The sequence below is a fragment of the Camelina sativa genome, chromosome 11 (genome assembly GCF_000633955.1).
Source record: "Camelina sativa cultivar DH55 chromosome 11, Cs, whole genome shotgun sequence".
Lineage (NCBI taxonomy): Eukaryota > Viridiplantae > Streptophyta > Magnoliopsida > Brassicales > Brassicaceae > Camelina > Camelina sativa.
In genome coordinates, this window is record NC_025695.1 from 46,182,038 (window position 1) to 46,199,410 (window position 17,373).

The window sequence follows — 17,373 nt, forward strand, 5'->3', positions numbered from 1 at the left end:
GCTTGGTTTAGAGAGTGAACTATCAGAGGCCAATTTTTCTTCTTTACTTGAGGCAAGTGAAAAGAAGACTGCATTTGAGGATTTGATCGGTTCTGGAGAAGCGAATTCTCTTGCATTGGCCCTTCCTCAAGGTACTGTAAGGAAGCACTTAAAAGGATATGAGGAAGTCTTTATCCCGCCAACCCCTACTGCACAAATGAAACCTGGCGAGAAGCTGGTACGTCTCATCCATATCCAGTGGCAGATGAAAATTTCTTAAATTGACATTTTTTTCATGCCGAAAAGTTATCGTCAAGTATTTTCTCCACACATTTTACTGCTTTTTCTGATATGGATGGCATTGTAGTTTTTTCTGCCAGATTGCATGCATCTAACTATACATTCTTACATGTTTCTAGATTGAGATAAAAGAGTTAGATGACTTCGCTCAAGCTGCTTTTCATGGTTACAAGTCCTTAAACCGTATTCAGAGTCGCATATTTCAGACAGTTTACCACACCAATGAGAATATATTGGTGAGTCATATGAATAACTTATGTCCATACCGAACGATAACGCCAGTTACCTACTCAAGCATAACTATATTCTGCACTATGTAGGTCTGTGCTCCAACAGGAGCTGGTAAAACGAATATAGCTATGATTTCTGTTCTACATGAGGTAAGTTTTCAATTCCCTGGTTGATATATTGTAGAAAGTGTGATTTATGTTGTAGAAAAGGTGATATATTGTTATAATCACACTTATTTATTTCATATTTTTGAAATGATCTTGCAGATCAAACAACACTTCAGGGATGGCTACTTGCACAAAAACGAGTTTAAGATTGTTTATGTAGCTCCTATGAAGGTAAAAAACAGGTTACTATAATCTTATGGATGTTTTTTTTGTTAATATTTTATTTTGAAGATTTTGTTCTTTGTAGGCTTTAGCGGCAGAGGTCACGTCAGCATTTAGCCGTCGTCTGGCTCCATTAAATATGGTTGTGAAGGAGCTTACAGGGGATATGCAACTCACGAAGACTGAACTTGAAGAGACTCAGGTTTCATTTTAACTGTGCTTAAGTTTCTTGTGGAGACATGTCGGAACTGATATTTACCTGTCTATTTATCAATTGTGAATCAGATGATAGTGACAACACCAGAGAAATGGGATGTCATTACTCGCAAAAGCAGTGACATGTCATTGTCAATGCTAGTAAAACTATTGATCATTGATGAAGTGCATCTTCTGAATGATGACAGAGGTGCAGTGATAGAGGCCCTAGTTGCTCGGACCCTTCGTCAGGTAATGTCTTGGCCGTGAAAATTAGTTTTCCTAAAGTAATTCTTGAAGTTGTAATTGCACACCTTATGTGCAGCAGGTTAACATCTGGCTGACTTTTGCTTTGTTTGTCAGGTGGAGTCAACACAGACAATGATAAGAATTGTAGGCCTGTCAGCCACTTTACCTAGCTACCTACAGGTCTTTTGCAACATGAGATATATCGGTCACGATGTTTTACTTCACGTATCTTATTTAGTCTCAGGAAATTAGCGTCGATTAAAAGTTTTAACCTTTTTGTGGGGTGGATTCCAGGTTGCTCAGTTTCTACGAGTGAATCCAGACACGGGCCTCTTCTATTTTGATTCGAGTTATCGCCCAGTTCCCTTAGCTCAACAGTACATAGGCATCACTGAGCATAACTTTGCTGCTAGAAACGTATTGTTAAATGAGATATGCTACAAAAAGGTCTCTATCTCGAGGAAAGACTCTTTTTTATTTATGTGAAAATGGACAAGTCACTTATCAGCCTGGTAATGCTTTCATGTTAGGTTGTTGATTCAATTAAACAAGGTCATCAAGCGATGATTTTTGTTCATTCCCGAAAAGACACTTCAAAAACAGCTGAGAAACTGGTACATGATATTTTACCTTTATATATTCAGCTTCTACTTTTTACCTGATGTCTCCAAAACGCATGCATTTGTGATTGTGGGTTTCCTGAAATCTTAAATATTGTGTATGAAGATGATCTCGCTGAAAATATGGATTTTCAAAGGATTTCAGAATCCAGATCTAGAAGTACATGACTTAATTTTTTTAATTTGGCAGGTTGATCTTGCCCGGCAATATGAAAATCTGGATTTGTTCGTTAATGAGACTCATCCTCAATTTCAACTGATGAAGGTAAAAAAAAATGGAGTATACATTATCTTTTTAACGTGATTGTTGGTGTTAATTTCTCAGGATTGTTTTTGATGTATCTCAGAAAGACGTTATGAAGTCCAGAAATAAGGATGTTGTCAAATTCTTTGAAGCTGGCTTCGGAATTCATCATGCGGGGATGTTGCGATCTGATAGAACACTTACGGAGAGGCTGTTTTCTGATGGTCTCTTAAAGGTACAAAACATTTTTGTCTGCTTGCTCTTTACTATTTAAATACTTATATTCCTGAACTTGTTTTGGTCATACAGGTGCTTGTTTGCACTGCAACTCTTGCGTGGGGTGTTAATCTGCCTGCACACACAGTCGTAATTAAGGTATGCTTATGTGGTGGTTTTTTGTATAGCCGAAATTCACTCTAATCTGTGGAAAGAAAAGTTTCTCTTTTGGGAGATCAACAAGCGGTCTTCTTATGTGCAACTATAGTCTATCTCACAGTACTTTATAGCTCAATATGTTTGGTTGATTTCCAGGGAACTCAATTGTATGATGCCAAGGCTGGTGGGTGGAAAGACTTGGGAATGCTNTATATTCAGCTTCTACTTTTTACCTGATGTCTCCAAAACGCATGCATTTGTGATTGTGGGTTTCCTGAAATCTTAAATATTGTGTATGAAGATGATCTCGCTGAAAATATGGATTTTCAAAGGATTTCAGAATCCAGATCTAGAAGTACATGACTTAATTTTTTTAATTTGGCAGGTTGATCTTGCCCGGCAATATGAAAATCTGGATTTGTTCGTTAATGAGACTCATCCTCAATTTCAACTGATGAAGGTAAAAAAAAATGGAGTATACATTATCTTTTTAACGTGATTGTTGGTGTTAATTTCTCAGGATTGTTTTTGATGTATCTCAGAAAGACGTTATGAAGTCCAGAAATAAGGATGTTGTCAAATTCTTTGAAGCTGGCTTCGGAATTCATCATGCGGGGATGTTGCGATCTGATAGAACACTTACGGAGAGGCTGTTTTCTGATGGTCTCTTAAAGGTACAAAACATTTTTGTCTGCTTGCTCTTTACTATTTAAATACTTATATTCCTGAACTTGTTTTGGTCATACAGGTGCTTGTTTGCACTGCAACTCTTGCGTGGGGTGTTAATCTGCCTGCACACACAGTCGTAATTAAGGTATGCTTATGTGGTGGTTTTTTGTATAGCCGAAATTCACTCTAATCTGTGGAAAGAAAAGTTTCTCTTTTGGGAGATCAACAAGCGGTCTTCTTATGTGCAACTATAGTCTATCTCACAGTACTTTATAGCTCAATATGTTTGGTTGATTTCCAGGGAACTCAATTGTATGATGCCAAGGCTGGTGGGTGGAAAGACTTGGGAATGCTTGATGTCATGCAGGTAAAGGAAAAGTACTTTGTTAGAAAAGGGTATGAGATTGTTATATCTTTGGTATAAATGTGTCATGCTATTATATGCGTTTAGATCTTTGGAAGGGCTGGGAGACCACAGTTTGATAAGAGTGGTGAGGGAATTATCATCACATCCCATGACAAGCTAGCATACTATCTCCGGCTGCTGACGAGTCAGCTTCCCATAGAAAGTCAGGTATTTGGACAGAAACCTAATAGTGGTTCGGTCTGTCATCTTAGTGCAGAAACCTGCATTTGTAGTTTAATCTCTCAATATCTTTGGCCTGAAGCTGAAGCTTCATTGTAATTCTTATTTGCAGTTCATAAGCTCCTTGAAAGATAATTTAAACGCAGAAGTGGTATTGGGAACTGTGACTAATGTAAAGGAAGCCTGTGCTTGGCTTGGATATACATATTTGTCAATTCGGATGAAGTTAAATCCTTTGGCTTATGGCGTTGGATGGGACGAGGTGCGTTATTCTTTGCATTTTGGTGATTAATATTTAAAACTTTACGTTTTGTAAGCTCTAGTGGTGTACATGGAGATCTTAGTTCTAGATTTTGTTTGAGTTAGAGTGTGTTTTTGAATCATATCATAGTATGACACTCCTGATGGGATTATGCTCCAATTATATATGTGCCTAAAACCATTCTGACAGTTCTACTCTCACAGATAATTGCCGATCCTTCTTTATCGTTGAAGCAACGAGCCCTTGTGGCTGATGCTGCACGTTCACTGGACAAAGCTAAGATGATGAGGTTCGACGAGAAAAGCGGAAATTTTTACTGTACCGAGCTTGGACGGGTTGCAAGTCACTTCTATATTCAATATTCTAGTGTTGAAACATACAACGAAATGTTGAAGCGGCACATGAATGAAAGCGAGGTTTGTTATAATCATTCTGTTGTTTTGTATATTTTCCTTGTTCTTCTTTGCTGTGTAACTAAAGATTTTCCATTACTTACTGATTTCAAATTCTCTGGTATAGATAATTGATATGGTTGCCCATTCTTCTGAATTTGACAATATTGTGGTAAGAGAGGAAGAGCAGAATGAACTTGAGACTCTTGCACGCTCCTGCTGTCCTTTAGAAGTTAAGGGAGGACCTTCTAACAAACATGGAAAAATCTCAATTCTTATTCAGGTGATTGACTGTCACTATCATTGCAATATTATACCTATGACTATGAGATGAACGGACGGTTAATATTGTGTTCTGATATACTGACCTTATGATCTACAGTTGTACATATCCCGTGGATCAATTGATGCCTTTTCTCTGGTCTCTGATGCTTCATACATTAGTGCTAGTTTAGCACGTATAATGCGTGCTCTGTTTGAGATATGCTTGCGCAAAGGATGGTGTGAGATGACTTTATTTATGTTGGAATACTGCAAGGCAGTTGATCGTCAACTATGGCCCCATCAACATCCTCTTCGGCAATTCGATAGGGACCTACCTTTTGATGTAAGCTTCTGAATGCTATTTTTACTTGTGATATGTAGTAATTTTCTCTAATTCATCTCAAATGATCAGACATTAAGAAAACTTGAAGAGCGAGGGGCTGACTTAGACCGTCTGTATGAGATGGAGGAAAAAGACATTGGAGCGTTGATTCGTTACAATCCTGGGGGAAGGGTATATACATCTTAAATCACTAAGTTAGTGCATGTATATATGGGGAGAAAAAAGAGTACTGACATTTTGTGGCTCTCTCCTTCAATTCAGTTGGTCAAGCAGCATCTAGGATATTTTCCTTCAATTCAGTTGGAAGCTACTGTTAGTCCAATTACACGCACTGTATTGAAGGTAGCTAATGAACAGATTCTTCAATAATTTTTTATCTTTCAGATGAAAACTTATCTAATATCATCTATTTTGTTGCCATTTTCAGGTGGATTTGCTTATAACTCCAGATTTCATATGGAAGGATCGTTTTCATGGTGCTGCTCTTCGTTGGTGGATTCTCATTGAGGTACTAATATATATTTCCCGTTAAGACATATATGTTGCATTGGCAAAGAATGAGCTGTTTGTACGATTTAGTATCTCATCTTATAGCACTACTAACCACTAGGAATAGACAATATTCTGTGCTAGATGCCATTTGTAAAATGTTTGCTAGTTAATTAACGATGTTCTTTCTTCAATATTGCTTACTCTGTTGGCAGTGTTGATATAATTCCATAGTAACGCTTTTCTTGTGCTATTTCTTCAACAGGACACAGAGAATGATTATATCTACCACTCAGATCTTTTCACACTAACGAAGCGGATGGCTAGAGGGGAACCGCAGAAGCTTTCTTTTACTGTGCCGATATTTGAACCACATCCACCTCAATACTATGTTCATGCGGTTTCTGATTCTTGGTTGCATGCAGAATCTTTCTTCACAATCTCTTTCCACAATCTTACACTACCAGAGGTATATTTCTTCTAGAGGTTGCTGTTTCAGAAATAATTACAAGATCATTTCTACGCTTAATTAATCTGTAAGGTAATCCTAATATTCTTCTTCATTCAGGCACGAACGTCTCACACAGAGCTTTTAGACTTAAAACCTCTCCCTGTGACTTCTCTTGGGAATAGATTGTATGAATCGCTTTACAAATTTTCGCATTTTAATCCAATACAGACTCAGGTTTGAGCATATTCCCCCTGTTGCTTTCCTGATTTTTGTCATAAATGTTACTCTTGTTTTAGTTAACCGAAAATTTGATCGTTTGGTGTTGCAGATTTTTCATGTGTTATATCACACAGACAACAATGTTCTTGTAGGAGCTCCAACTGGAAGTGGGAAAACTATATCTGCTGAACTTGCAATGTTGCGTCTCTTCAGTACCCAGCCTGATATGAAGGTATGAGTTGTCAGTCTTCTAACGCTTGCTAATTATTTAGTTCCAAACTTCCAGTTAACTTTTCTGTTTATTGTACATGATTTTGTTTCAGCTGAATGACCGGCTTTTTGCTGAATCTATCTATTGAAATGAAGATATGAATCTCTAAAATTATACCAAATCATGGATTAGTTTCCAGTGTTCTATTATGTTATTGAAGATGCCTAAATTTTTGTGGCATCCAGGTTGTTTACATAGCACCACTGAAGGCTATTGTTCGAGAAAGGATGAATGATTGGAAAAAGCATCTTGTTGCTCCACTTGGAAAAGAAATGGTATGCGGGCATTGCCTCGGAGCATCAATACATTTTGCAGACTTCCATGATTGCTGTGTATTTTGGCTACCAAATGTTATTCCTAACACTTGCATTTGGACAGGTCGAAATGACTGGAGATTACACTCCAGATTTAGTAGCTCTCTTGTCCGCAGATATCATCATATCTACCCCTGAAAAATGGGATGGCATTAGTCGTAATTGGCATACTCGAAGTTATGTCAAAAAGGTAATTTTTTTTGTCAATAGATTGCTGTATTGGCTTGCCTTGTTTGTGAACTGTACTTATGATGTTCTGGTGATATAGGTCGGCCTTGTTATTTTGGATGAGATTCACTTGCTTGGAGCCGACAGAGGACCCATACTTGAGGTAGAAGCTTAGAAACGATTATATCCATGTCTAAATTCTTATGCTAAGCTCCATCCATTGGTTAGAAGTTTCCAGTTGTATCATGACACCTGTAATATATCTATAGAGTTGGTGAAGAGCTGATACCTTTTCGGCAACAGGTTTTTTAGTACTTCTGTTATCCACACTATTTATTTTCGATCTACATTTTGTTTCCAGGTTATTGTGTCTAGGATGAGATATATATCATCACAGACAGAGCGCTCCGTCCGGTTTGTTGGTCTTTCGACAGCTCTGGCAAATGCAGGGTTTGTATTTACACTTCCATGTCTCTTTGAATATGCTTTTTTTCTATGTATTTTCTTTGAGTATGCTTATTGTGTGATATGTTTGTGAAGGACTTTCAGTTTTAGTCTTATTTATTCTCAGTTCTTTTTGTAGCCGTTTCCCTGAATTACAGTTCCAAGATATGAATATTGTTAATTTAACTTATTCTCTCAAGTTCTGTGTGCTGAAATCTTCTGGTTGTAGCATTTGACTTCTTGGGCCAGCGTAAGTTTAGATTTGACTTGATGGTCGCTTTTCATTCAGTGATTTGGCTGACTGGTTGGGTGTCGGGGAGATCGGACTTTTCAATTTTAAACCAAGCGTCAGGCCTGTACCAATTGAAGTTCATATTCAGGTAAGGTTGCAAACAGTTAATACAATACTTAAACAAAAACTGTATGTACGTCTCTCCTAGACTGTATTTGACTATCAAAAATTTAAGTCTCTTGTGCTGTTTAGTTACCATTTTCGGTGGGTGGTTAAAAGCTATCCGAGGAAACCGTACAAGCATGAGATTTCCAGTATTAACCTTGTTTTTTGCTTTCAGGGTTATCCTGGAAAGTACTACTGCCCAAGGATGAATAGCATGAACAAGCCAGCATATGCAGCCATATGTACCCATTCACCTACAAAACCTGTTCTTATCTTTGTTTCATCTCGTAGACAGACAAGGCTTACCGCACTGGATCTAATTCAGGCATGATTTATCATCATATTCAGATACCAAATCATCTTTTGACTATATTACTCTAATTTTTATCTTCTTTTCCTATGAAATGAAGTTTGCTGCCTCTGACGAACATCCCCGGCAATTTCTGAGTGTGTCAGAGGAAGACTTGCAGATGGTCCTCTCACAGATAACTGACCAGAACCTTCGACATACATTGCAATTCGGCATCGGATTGCATCATGCAGGTTTAAACGACCACGATAGATCTGCAGTAGAAGAGCTTTTCACGAACAACAAGATTCAGGCAATTTCATCAACATATGCTCTCTCCTGCCTTTACCGTATCCATGGTTACATTCTTACATTACGATTGATGATGGATTCCATGCTTCCATTACAGGTTTTGGTCTCAACAAGTACCTTGGCATGGGGAGTGAACCTACCAGCTCATTTAGTTATTATAAAGGTAAAATAAGGTTCTCTGCTATTATAATGTTTGGGATCACCTTCTTAGATTTTCTCCGCTAATGCATTGTCTATTCTCTTTAATACTGTGTTTTTGGCAATGTTTCTTATCAGGGAACGGAATATTTTGACGGGAAAACCAAAAGATATGTTGACTTCCCTCTTACAGAGATCTTGCAAATGATGGGACGTGCAGGGCGTCCGCAATTTGACCAACATGGGAAAGCGGTCATTCTTGTACATGAACCTAAAAAAAGCTTTTACAAAAAGGTCGAGCTCAATTGGATTATTTGGCAATTTTTAGTATCCTTTGCAACAATTTACCTTAACGATATCATATTTTCTCTGCATGCAGTTCTTGTACGAACCATTCCCCGTAGAAAGTAGCTTGAAAGAGAAGCTGCACGATCACTTCAATGCAGAAATAGTATCTGGAACAATAGGCAACAAAGAAGATGCAGTGCATTATCTTACATGGACATATCTGTTCCGTAGACTGGTAAATATGCTTCAGTTCTATCAAAAAGCGAGATTCAAACTTGAGAAATTGATTCTGGTTCCATGAAATATTGTGCTAAATCCAAAATCAGTTTCAAAGCACGGACGTGGAAACTCTCCACACCTGCAGCCAGATTCTCATTTTACTTTCAGATTTTTCTGTTACTGCAGAATACCCTGTTCATGACGCAATGTGGTATTGATGTAACAGATGGCTAATCCTGCTTACTATGGGCTAGAAGGTACTCAAGACGAAACAGTCTGTTCCTACTTATCAAGGTAAAAAGCAAATTTATTACATGAAGAATATTTCTCTTATTAGAACCATTGTAACGTTGGTATATGTGGGCTACTTTTTTTTGTGTAGATTGGTGCAAAACACATTTGATGATCTTGAAGACAGTGGATGCCTCAAAGTAAATGAAAATAGTGTTGAGCCTATGATGCTGGGTACAATAGCGTCACAGTATTACCTTTGCTACATGACCGTGTCTATGTTTGGCTCTAATATAGGTTCTGACACATCGCTTGAAGTAAGAAGTTGATCCAACATATGATCTTGATTATTCTTTTTTTGTTTTCTTTGACTTCTAACCACTGCCTTTTAGGCATTTTTGCATATCTTGGCTGGTGCTTCTGAGTATGATGAACTTCCTGTGCGGCACAATGAGGTCTGTTTCATGGTCTATACTGTTGTACTTGACGAATGTATGGTTTGTCTTCAAAAGTATTCTCAGTAATATGCTGTCTAAAATTTTCGTTTATCCCCTTTGTTTCCTTAGGAAAATTACAACAAAACACTGTCAGATAAAGTTCGGTATCCCGTGGATAATAACCATCTAGATGATCCTCATGTCAAAGCGAATCTGCTCTTCCAGGTATGTACTTTTTCACATTATTTTGCATTGATGGATGAAACAAAATCCAAACTGAGTGAGTTTATGATTGTTACTGTCTTTTTAATGCATGTCATCCAATGAGCAGGCACATTTTTCTCAGTTGGCACTCCCAATCAGTGATTATAACACGGATTTAAAGTCAGTACTGGATCAAAGCATTCGGATCCTCCAGGCCATGATTGATATCTGCGCAAACAGTGGATGGCTCTCAAGCTCGCTGACGTGTATGCGCCTTTTGCAAATAGTCATGCAGGTAATAAATCCTGAAGATTACTACTCTTAGCTTGTTCCATTTATTCGGAAGTAGGACCAGTACAAATCGTTTCACTTTTGCACAAGTAAGGAGAACGCTTTTACATAAGCCAGTTCTCTGATTAATTATAGGGTATGTGGTCCGATCAAGATTCGTCATTATGGATGATCCCATGCATGAATGATGATCTTCTAGGATCTCTGACCGCAAGAGGAATTCACACGCTGCATCAGCTATTAGAGATTCCAAAGGAAACTCTACAAAGCGTAACCGGAAACTTCCCTGCATCAAGATTATCTCAGGTACCCACAAATTGGCCGCAACTGTTTCTTTCTGCATCCAATACTTTTCACTCATGGAGTCAAACTATTCTCTACACTCTTTGGTCTTAATTAGGATCTCCAACGATTTCCGCGGATCCGAATGAATGTGAGACTCCAAAAGAAGGATTCTGATGGCAAAAAAATGCCTTCAATGCTGGAAATCAGAATTGAGAAGATATCAAAGAGGAATAGCTCAAGGGCGTTGGCCCCTCGATTCCCAAAGGTTTCACTAAATACTTTAACCACAGACTAGTTTGAGCTCGAAACAAAAATGTATTGGAATTCGTCACATTTATTTTGGGTTACAGGTGAAAGACGAAGCCTGGTGGTTGGTTCTTGGTGATACTTCAACTTCTGAGCTATTTGCTGTGAAGAGAGTTTCGTTCACCGGTCGCCTGACCACCCGTATGGAGTTACCTCCCAATGTAACCTCTTTCCAGGTAGAATTTTCTTCTTATTTTCTCGAACTTAAATCATTCCTTTTTACACTTCTGCATATATTATTGCTGAATTTTTCGTATTTATTTTTGGTCAGAATACGAAACTCATCTTGGTTTCGGATTGTTATTTGGGGTTTGAGCAAGAACACTCCATTGAACAACCAGCACGGCGCTGAAAAGCCATTAGATTATAAATTGTACCATTGTACTAACCCAATTTTTTTATGGAATTTCTTTTAATATTGTAGAAATTTTAAGTATTACTGTTTCTTTTTCTTGTTAATTGTAAACACCAAATTTTACATAACGTGTTAGATATTTTTTTTGGGCTACATAATAATACATCAAGAGCTTTATAATATTAGTAAAAGCTAATATGGGTCAAAACTCTACTTATACAATAGAACCTCTATAAATTAATACTTGCTATAAATTAAAATAAAAATTCTGTCCTGAAAGTGGCCGGTGTAAAAAATAATACAATTCGATAAAATAATAAGATAATAATTTTTTTGAAAATTCTATATAAAAATATAGTCCCAACAATATCATAAATGATATAAACTAAATATATATATATATATATATATATATATATTTAAGAAAATTTAGTAAAATATGAATCAATTGTTGTTTGTCTATTATTGAATTTGCATTTTAGTTGGAGCTCATCTCTAATCTTTTTTATTGTATTTTTTTTTTTTAATAGTCTTCTCAAATCACATCAAAAAATTGAAGAGAGTCCAAGTTGAGGTAATTGTTTTTTACATGTAATTGGTTTTAAAAGCACCACAATTTGTTATTCGACTTCATCATTATCATGAAAGATAATACCAATAATTTTTTGTAAACTCTAAACTTTTAATATTTATCATTTTCACCTAAAAAATTAAGTAAACTATTAACATCAATCCTATTGCGATAGCAAGATTATAAATTAAGAAAATTCTATAAAAATGCGAATTATAACAAAAATATTTTATTTTGTAATATAAAATTTCAAAATTATGAAAATAAAGAAAAATCTTTTCATAAATTAATATTTTATTAATTTATAGATAAATTAAATTCTCTATAAATTAATAAAATGTCATGGTTCCGACTTTATCAATTTATAGAGGTTTTACTGTATTTGGAACTTCATGTTTGCTTCTGAAACGTTCTGTCTTTTTTTTTCTTTCTCATAAGTGTTTTGCTTTTATTTTAAACCACAAAAGGTAACCAAGGCCAAAAAGCCTACAAGTTTGTGCAGAAATAAAATTGAGGCCCAACATAACCCATCAGAATAACATCTACGGTAAAAAGATGTTTAACATTGGACTCTATCCAAACACACATGTCGACATGAGATACAACTGCAACACATGTTGATGAGTCATCGGAAGTGTACCGACATCAACCTTCGCCGCCGACGAGCACCAAAATCGGTGAGGAAAGCATCGTCCAAATTCATCGCACGAAGAATCCTTGATTGCCACCGAAATAAAACTGAACGGGGCTCCAGGTAAAAGACACGGCAAAAGGAAATTGTAATATGCTTCCGAGTATTCTTCAGTCTTTCAACCCAAGACATAATAATCTCTTGATAGATTTCCTCAACGTTTATCAAAAGACTGTCTGCTTATCAAAAATTATCAATTATTTATTACCGTTACAGAACGTTATTATCTTCAAGACTTCAACTATTACATGAATTCAAAAATTTATCAACTCGACGACCCCCATGATTTAAACGAGTCTAATTCCAGACTACATTGTGAAAAATTGACGAAAGGGAAGTGAAAGATTTAAAGAAAATGATTAATCTTCATCACTGTCTTCAATCATGGCCTTACGGCGATGTGTTGGAGCTTTTCTCGGTGGAGACTCCTCCTCGTCAGACTCAATCCCTTTCCTTTTCCGGCCACTTGCACGGTGATCCTTCTCTGCCTTAACTCCCTGCATAAAGCACATTCCACCACCACACATTAACATCACATTACAATCTCAATGAACTTTCCTCCTTGACAACAACAACAATATAAAAGAATGTTCTAATTTGCTTACCGCAGCCTCTTCCTCTTCTTCGTCTTCATCTGAATATCTGTTAGATTTTCCTCCGTCTATTTCCTCCTCATCTTCTTCTGCATCTTCCTCATATTCATTACGGGCCGGTGACTTTTCTTCCTCTTCTTCTTCCGTCTCATATTCAGATTCCTCTCTCTCACTCTCAGAATACTCCATTTGACGTCTGGAAGGTCTGGCCGAATTCATTGAAGACCTCCCCGGAATGCCTTTGTTCTGGTTTAACCGCAGCGAGAAGCAGTTAAGTAGTAGTATAATTTCTAATTGTGTTTTTTTGCATTCTAGAGATATATGTTTTTATTTTGTTTACCTTCTTGGCGTTCAGAATTCGGCGTTCCCGTAGTGCTTCAGCTTCGAGATCCTCCTCATAGCCACGGTTTGAGCGGTGAGAACCATAGTGGTCTGTCTCGTCATCCTGGTTCCAAGAAAAAATCAGTCGTTTACTAGTATCTTTGCTTTAGAAATTGGAAGAACACAATATACACAAACTACTTAAACATACCTCATCAAGAGCATCCTCCAAGTAGCCGGTGGAAAGTTGTCTCCTTTGAACAGGAAGTGGATACTTGCGCTTGACCTTCTCCCTCGCCTGACTCAGCTTTGTACTAGCCTTGAGGTTTTGGCCTTCCGCCTTCATAAATTGAGATATTAAATGAGAAAAGTCTATAAACCCTACAAGAGAAATATCGTTGGATTGTCTGAGCTCATCAATTAAGAGGTTACCCTTTCTCTCTTCTCTTTCTCCCTCTCAGGGTCAATGTCAGTGACACAGTTTTTAACTTTGAAGGCCTTCTTGTGCCTCGAGTCAACAAGGGCAGTTAAAAGCCTATGCGAATTTGACGTTAGAGATGATGGGATAAATCTCATTTTCTTCATAATTCTTCCTTGCGATTGAAGGATACCCTACAACAACATCCAGATAAGACATCACTTTGAGATATTGCAGAGTTGGATTTATTCTCAGAACCAAGACTAATAATTTGGATGGATTGAAGGAGACATTTAGTTTCCTCATGAGAATTTTTGCCATTTAGTATCGAGATTAGTACGGGTCCTCTGAAATTATTTAGTTGATTGTTGATTCCATAGATGCTTTAAATTCCTAGGAGGCTGGAGCAACTACAAATAGATGGCTAACTAAGACAGAAGGAGTAGTAACACCTTTTCATGTTTGGTAAAGAGGTGATTCTGGTCTTGTTTTGCTTCTTGTTCAGTTATATCAAGAACTTCATTTCCTATCAATAGCTGTAAACTTCCATCTGACCACCTTACAAACCGAGCATTACTTTCACTCTGCATTCGAACATAGTGTGACTTTAGTATACTACAGAAAAAGTAGAAGAAAATCAGTGCATTTGCAAATAAAGTAAGAAATATTGTTAATGTGTAGGATTCCAAGCCTAAAGAAATAGAAGAACTGAGACATCATGATGAATGGCACTTAGTAAATTAATATGAAATACATGAATTGCATCAATAGTGTGTACCTATATTAACATCACTAACCATAAAACAATTTCTATTTACCAAGAGACATACCAAGAGACGCTAGTTTACGAAATTGGTAGATCATAAGTACTTGCCATACGCAAAAAACATAGCTTCATGGCAGCTTTGATGGAAAAATTCAAAGCGGAAAGCTTCGAAGAAGTGTTCACTTACATATGTTTTGCCATCTCGACCCTTAACAAACCTATGGCGAACAATATTATTTTCCAGACGAATACGCTTCTTTGCTCCGGGTTCATCTGTCACGAATGTGTCTTCTTCAACAAATGTTTTGGCATCAAATGGCTTTGGATCAATTCCCATGATATTGGAAACTTTTATCATGGTCATCTGAAAAAAGATCACAGAGAAGATGGTAATGGGAGGAAGCGCATTTTTGCTATAGAACATCATAACCACAGATGGACAACTAGAAGATGGGGTTTCAGATATAAGGCTGAATAGGACACTCTCACTCCCCAAACCACAACGACATGACACATTTTGATAACTTGGAAACACCATATAGGTCATTATTGATTTGAAGCCATGTCTGCGAAGAAAATTTTAGCAACATAAAGCAGGTATACCTTAAGTGAATCACCTGGAGGAGGGCGGAAAGGAACCTCCACTTCCAAAGGGGGGCCAACTGGCTTCTCCCTGTACCTAGGTTCAACATGCTCAGCTTCTGACTCGTATTGAGGATCCTCTTCAGGGGCCATATCATCATCAAGCCCCGTATCATCGGGTCTCAGATCCTTTTCAGAGCCCTCTTCATCTTCGATAGGCGATCTCTAAAAAATTACACGTCTCGTCATACATACATGCAAATTCATATGGTTTCTAAAAGGAAACAAACACTGGAAAAGAAACAGATATTACGTAAACTGAAATGTAATATTAGAAAGCAAGACTCACATGTTCATCCTGCTCAACGTCATTCCGGACATATTCGTCTGCATCTTCATCATCCGAAGATCCAAATACGTTACGGATATTTACATCTGACTGTGCAACTTGAGCCCCTTCCTTCTCCTCACTAGGTGATCTACCCACCATCCCATTTTTTTCATGTACAGGAGACAAAGTGATTCATAAGAAGAAAAAAAAATGAAAATTCAAGGTACCTCAGATGACTAGCAAGTATTATCAAATCCTAAGCCCAGCACAAAGTCCAAAAGAAACTACAAAACAGCTAGGAAACAAAAAAAATAAAAGAAAGGGAAAAAGGGGTACCTTGGACTCCTAGTCTGATCAACCTCTTCATCTTCAGACTCATAATGCTTTTCACCAGACCTCTCTGATCCACTATCAACAACAGCCTGTCTCCTGCTTTTGGCTACTCTACCAACATGTTCTTCTTCTTTGTTATCACTATCACTATCTCTTGCTTCACTCTCCTCATGTGGATCAGCAACATCAACCTCCTGTGAACTCTGCTCTCTCTCACCCTCACTTTCTCCAGGATCAAGTTCTACATCGCCCTGTTCCCCATCAGACTCAGCTTCAGCCTCACCGTGAACTTCAACCTCAGCTCTACCTTCTCCTTCAGGCTCCATCCCTCCCTCGGCCTCATCCTATGGGTGTTTTGATTTAAAAAAAGTTCAGCCACAATATCACCAGAAAATTTATCGTTTAATAGAAAAAGCAAGAAATGAAACAACATCATGGAGTACGTAATGCCATAGAATCAGAGAATAAAATCACATTGCAGCTTTCATACAAAATCCAAGGAGTAGAAAGCTCATGAACCACTTTGAATTCGCCGATATCATAGTCTATTTGATCTATGAGAAGAGCTGAATCTGAATTAGGCCTAAAAACTTTGCAACGGTTCTTGCCAATTCACCTAAAACCCTAAAAATCCAAGCGACAAGAATCCGAGAAACCCCAATCGCATATCGAAACATTCCCAATGTGTAAATTAAAGAAAACAGTGGCAAAATCTGAAACGAAGGAGATAAAGAAGGAGGGAGAGAGAGAGAGAGAGTTACGGAAGCGTAATTAGGCTGAGGATTGGATTCATGTTCGGAATCGAGCTCTTCTTCTTCCTCGGATTGATCGCCGAACAGATTATGCATCATCTCGGATCTCTTTTCTACTCCTACCATCTTTAAGCTTCTCTTTCTTTTTCTCACAGAGTCACTTAGCTGGGTGACGGTGGCTCGTGATCTGAGCTCCGACGGAGGGGTTAACTGTTTCGGCCTTTGAAGCTGTAAGGTCCTTTTTTTTTTCCTTTTTTTAGTTTTTTTTATTATTATTTATTATTCCATCTCTTTCTCTCGATTACTGGAAATAATTAATTTTGAGTTGTTTGACCAAAAAAAATAATGATAATAATAATTTTGAGTTATAAAAAAACAAATTAATTGCCTTGATTTAAATGTGTTTGGTTTGTGAGTAAAAACTAAAAAGGGATGGGATTTGATGGGCTTCTTGAGATTTTCGAATAAAATACTTTTTTGGGTTATAGATATGGTTCATTGATACATGATGACATCATTTGACATGCCTAGTTTCCTTGTGATAGTGAGTTTGTGTTTGGCCATGTGTAATGTATGCTGATGATAACACATGAATTAACATCAGTAGACTTTTTTTTTATTCATTATTACTTTTTCAAAATATTTAAGATCATAGATCTTTAAAAGAAAAAAGATGGCTAGCTACATGAAGAATAGGTGAATACATAGTCACACATACCAACTATATTATTGTATACTCAACTACACGAAGTATATGTATTATATGGTCACATGCATAAACTATATGACGTCATGTGTTCAACACCATAGACATACAATCTGGTACACTGATTGATTAATTCCGGTGAAGACCGGTGTTGACTCCGGTA

The 17,373-nt window shown here is 37.3% G+C and overlaps 2 protein-coding genes across 2 annotated transcripts in view; one reads left to right on the forward strand and one right to left on the reverse strand.

The window, feature by feature from the left end:
- LOC104726701 (DExH-box ATP-dependent RNA helicase DExH14) overlaps window positions 1-11,285 on the forward strand; it is a 14,209-nt gene extending 2,924 nt beyond the window's left edge. Inside the window, exons 8-50 of the mRNA XM_010445628.2 lie at window positions 29-217; window positions 399-515; window positions 600-659; window positions 777-848; window positions 925-1,041; window positions 1,125-1,286; window positions 1,398-1,463; window positions 1,578-1,730; window positions 1,814-1,897; window positions 2,094-2,168; window positions 2,251-2,382; window positions 2,457-2,522; window positions 3,493-3,558; window positions 3,643-3,765; window positions 3,890-4,039; window positions 4,243-4,455; window positions 4,559-4,714; window positions 4,814-5,038; window positions 5,108-5,209; window positions 5,300-5,380; window positions 5,466-5,546; window positions 5,793-5,996; window positions 6,096-6,212; window positions 6,307-6,429; window positions 6,654-6,743; window positions 6,847-6,972; window positions 7,051-7,113; window positions 7,312-7,400; window positions 7,684-7,774; window positions 7,967-8,116; window positions 8,202-8,393; window positions 8,490-8,555; window positions 8,669-8,824; window positions 8,910-9,053; window positions 9,264-9,331; window positions 9,420-9,585; window positions 9,661-9,723; window positions 9,835-9,930; window positions 10,037-10,204; window positions 10,336-10,506; window positions 10,601-10,750; window positions 10,836-10,967; window positions 11,063-11,285. Of these exons, the coding sequence (XP_010443930.1) occupies window positions 29-217; window positions 399-515; window positions 600-659; window positions 777-848; window positions 925-1,041; window positions 1,125-1,286; window positions 1,398-1,463; window positions 1,578-1,730; window positions 1,814-1,897; window positions 2,094-2,168; window positions 2,251-2,382; window positions 2,457-2,522; window positions 3,493-3,558; window positions 3,643-3,765; window positions 3,890-4,039; window positions 4,243-4,455; window positions 4,559-4,714; window positions 4,814-5,038; window positions 5,108-5,209; window positions 5,300-5,380; window positions 5,466-5,546; window positions 5,793-5,996; window positions 6,096-6,212; window positions 6,307-6,429; window positions 6,654-6,743; window positions 6,847-6,972; window positions 7,051-7,113; window positions 7,312-7,400; window positions 7,684-7,774; window positions 7,967-8,116; window positions 8,202-8,393; window positions 8,490-8,555; window positions 8,669-8,824; window positions 8,910-9,053; window positions 9,264-9,331; window positions 9,420-9,585; window positions 9,661-9,723; window positions 9,835-9,930; window positions 10,037-10,204; window positions 10,336-10,506; window positions 10,601-10,750; window positions 10,836-10,967; window positions 11,063-11,143 (5,196 nt within the window). The 3' untranslated portion in view covers window positions 11,144-11,285. The remainder of the gene's footprint in view (window positions 1-28; window positions 218-398; window positions 516-599; window positions 660-776; window positions 849-924; window positions 1,042-1,124; window positions 1,287-1,397; window positions 1,464-1,577; window positions 1,731-1,813; window positions 1,898-2,093; window positions 2,169-2,250; window positions 2,383-2,456; window positions 2,523-3,492; window positions 3,559-3,642; window positions 3,766-3,889; window positions 4,040-4,242; window positions 4,456-4,558; window positions 4,715-4,813; window positions 5,039-5,107; window positions 5,210-5,299; window positions 5,381-5,465; window positions 5,547-5,792; window positions 5,997-6,095; window positions 6,213-6,306; window positions 6,430-6,653; window positions 6,744-6,846; window positions 6,973-7,050; window positions 7,114-7,311; window positions 7,401-7,683; window positions 7,775-7,966; window positions 8,117-8,201; window positions 8,394-8,489; window positions 8,556-8,668; window positions 8,825-8,909; window positions 9,054-9,263; window positions 9,332-9,419; window positions 9,586-9,660; window positions 9,724-9,834; window positions 9,931-10,036; window positions 10,205-10,335; window positions 10,507-10,600; window positions 10,751-10,835; window positions 10,968-11,062) is intronic.
- On the reverse strand, window positions 12,569-16,765 carry LOC109124548 (protein LEO1 homolog). The gene is made up of 11 exons (XM_010445630.2): window positions 16,514-16,765; window positions 15,756-16,096; window positions 15,438-15,567; window positions 15,110-15,313; window positions 14,694-14,870; window positions 14,193-14,324; window positions 13,755-13,934; window positions 13,534-13,662; window positions 13,342-13,446; window positions 13,014-13,247; window positions 12,569-12,905 (listed from the first exon to the last, which is right to left on the reverse strand). Exons 1-11 carry the CDS (start codon window positions 16,628-16,630, stop codon window positions 12,768-12,770), a joined length of 1,887 nt encoding a protein of 628 aa, XP_010443932.1. The 5' UTR covers window positions 16,631-16,765; the 3' UTR covers window positions 12,569-12,767.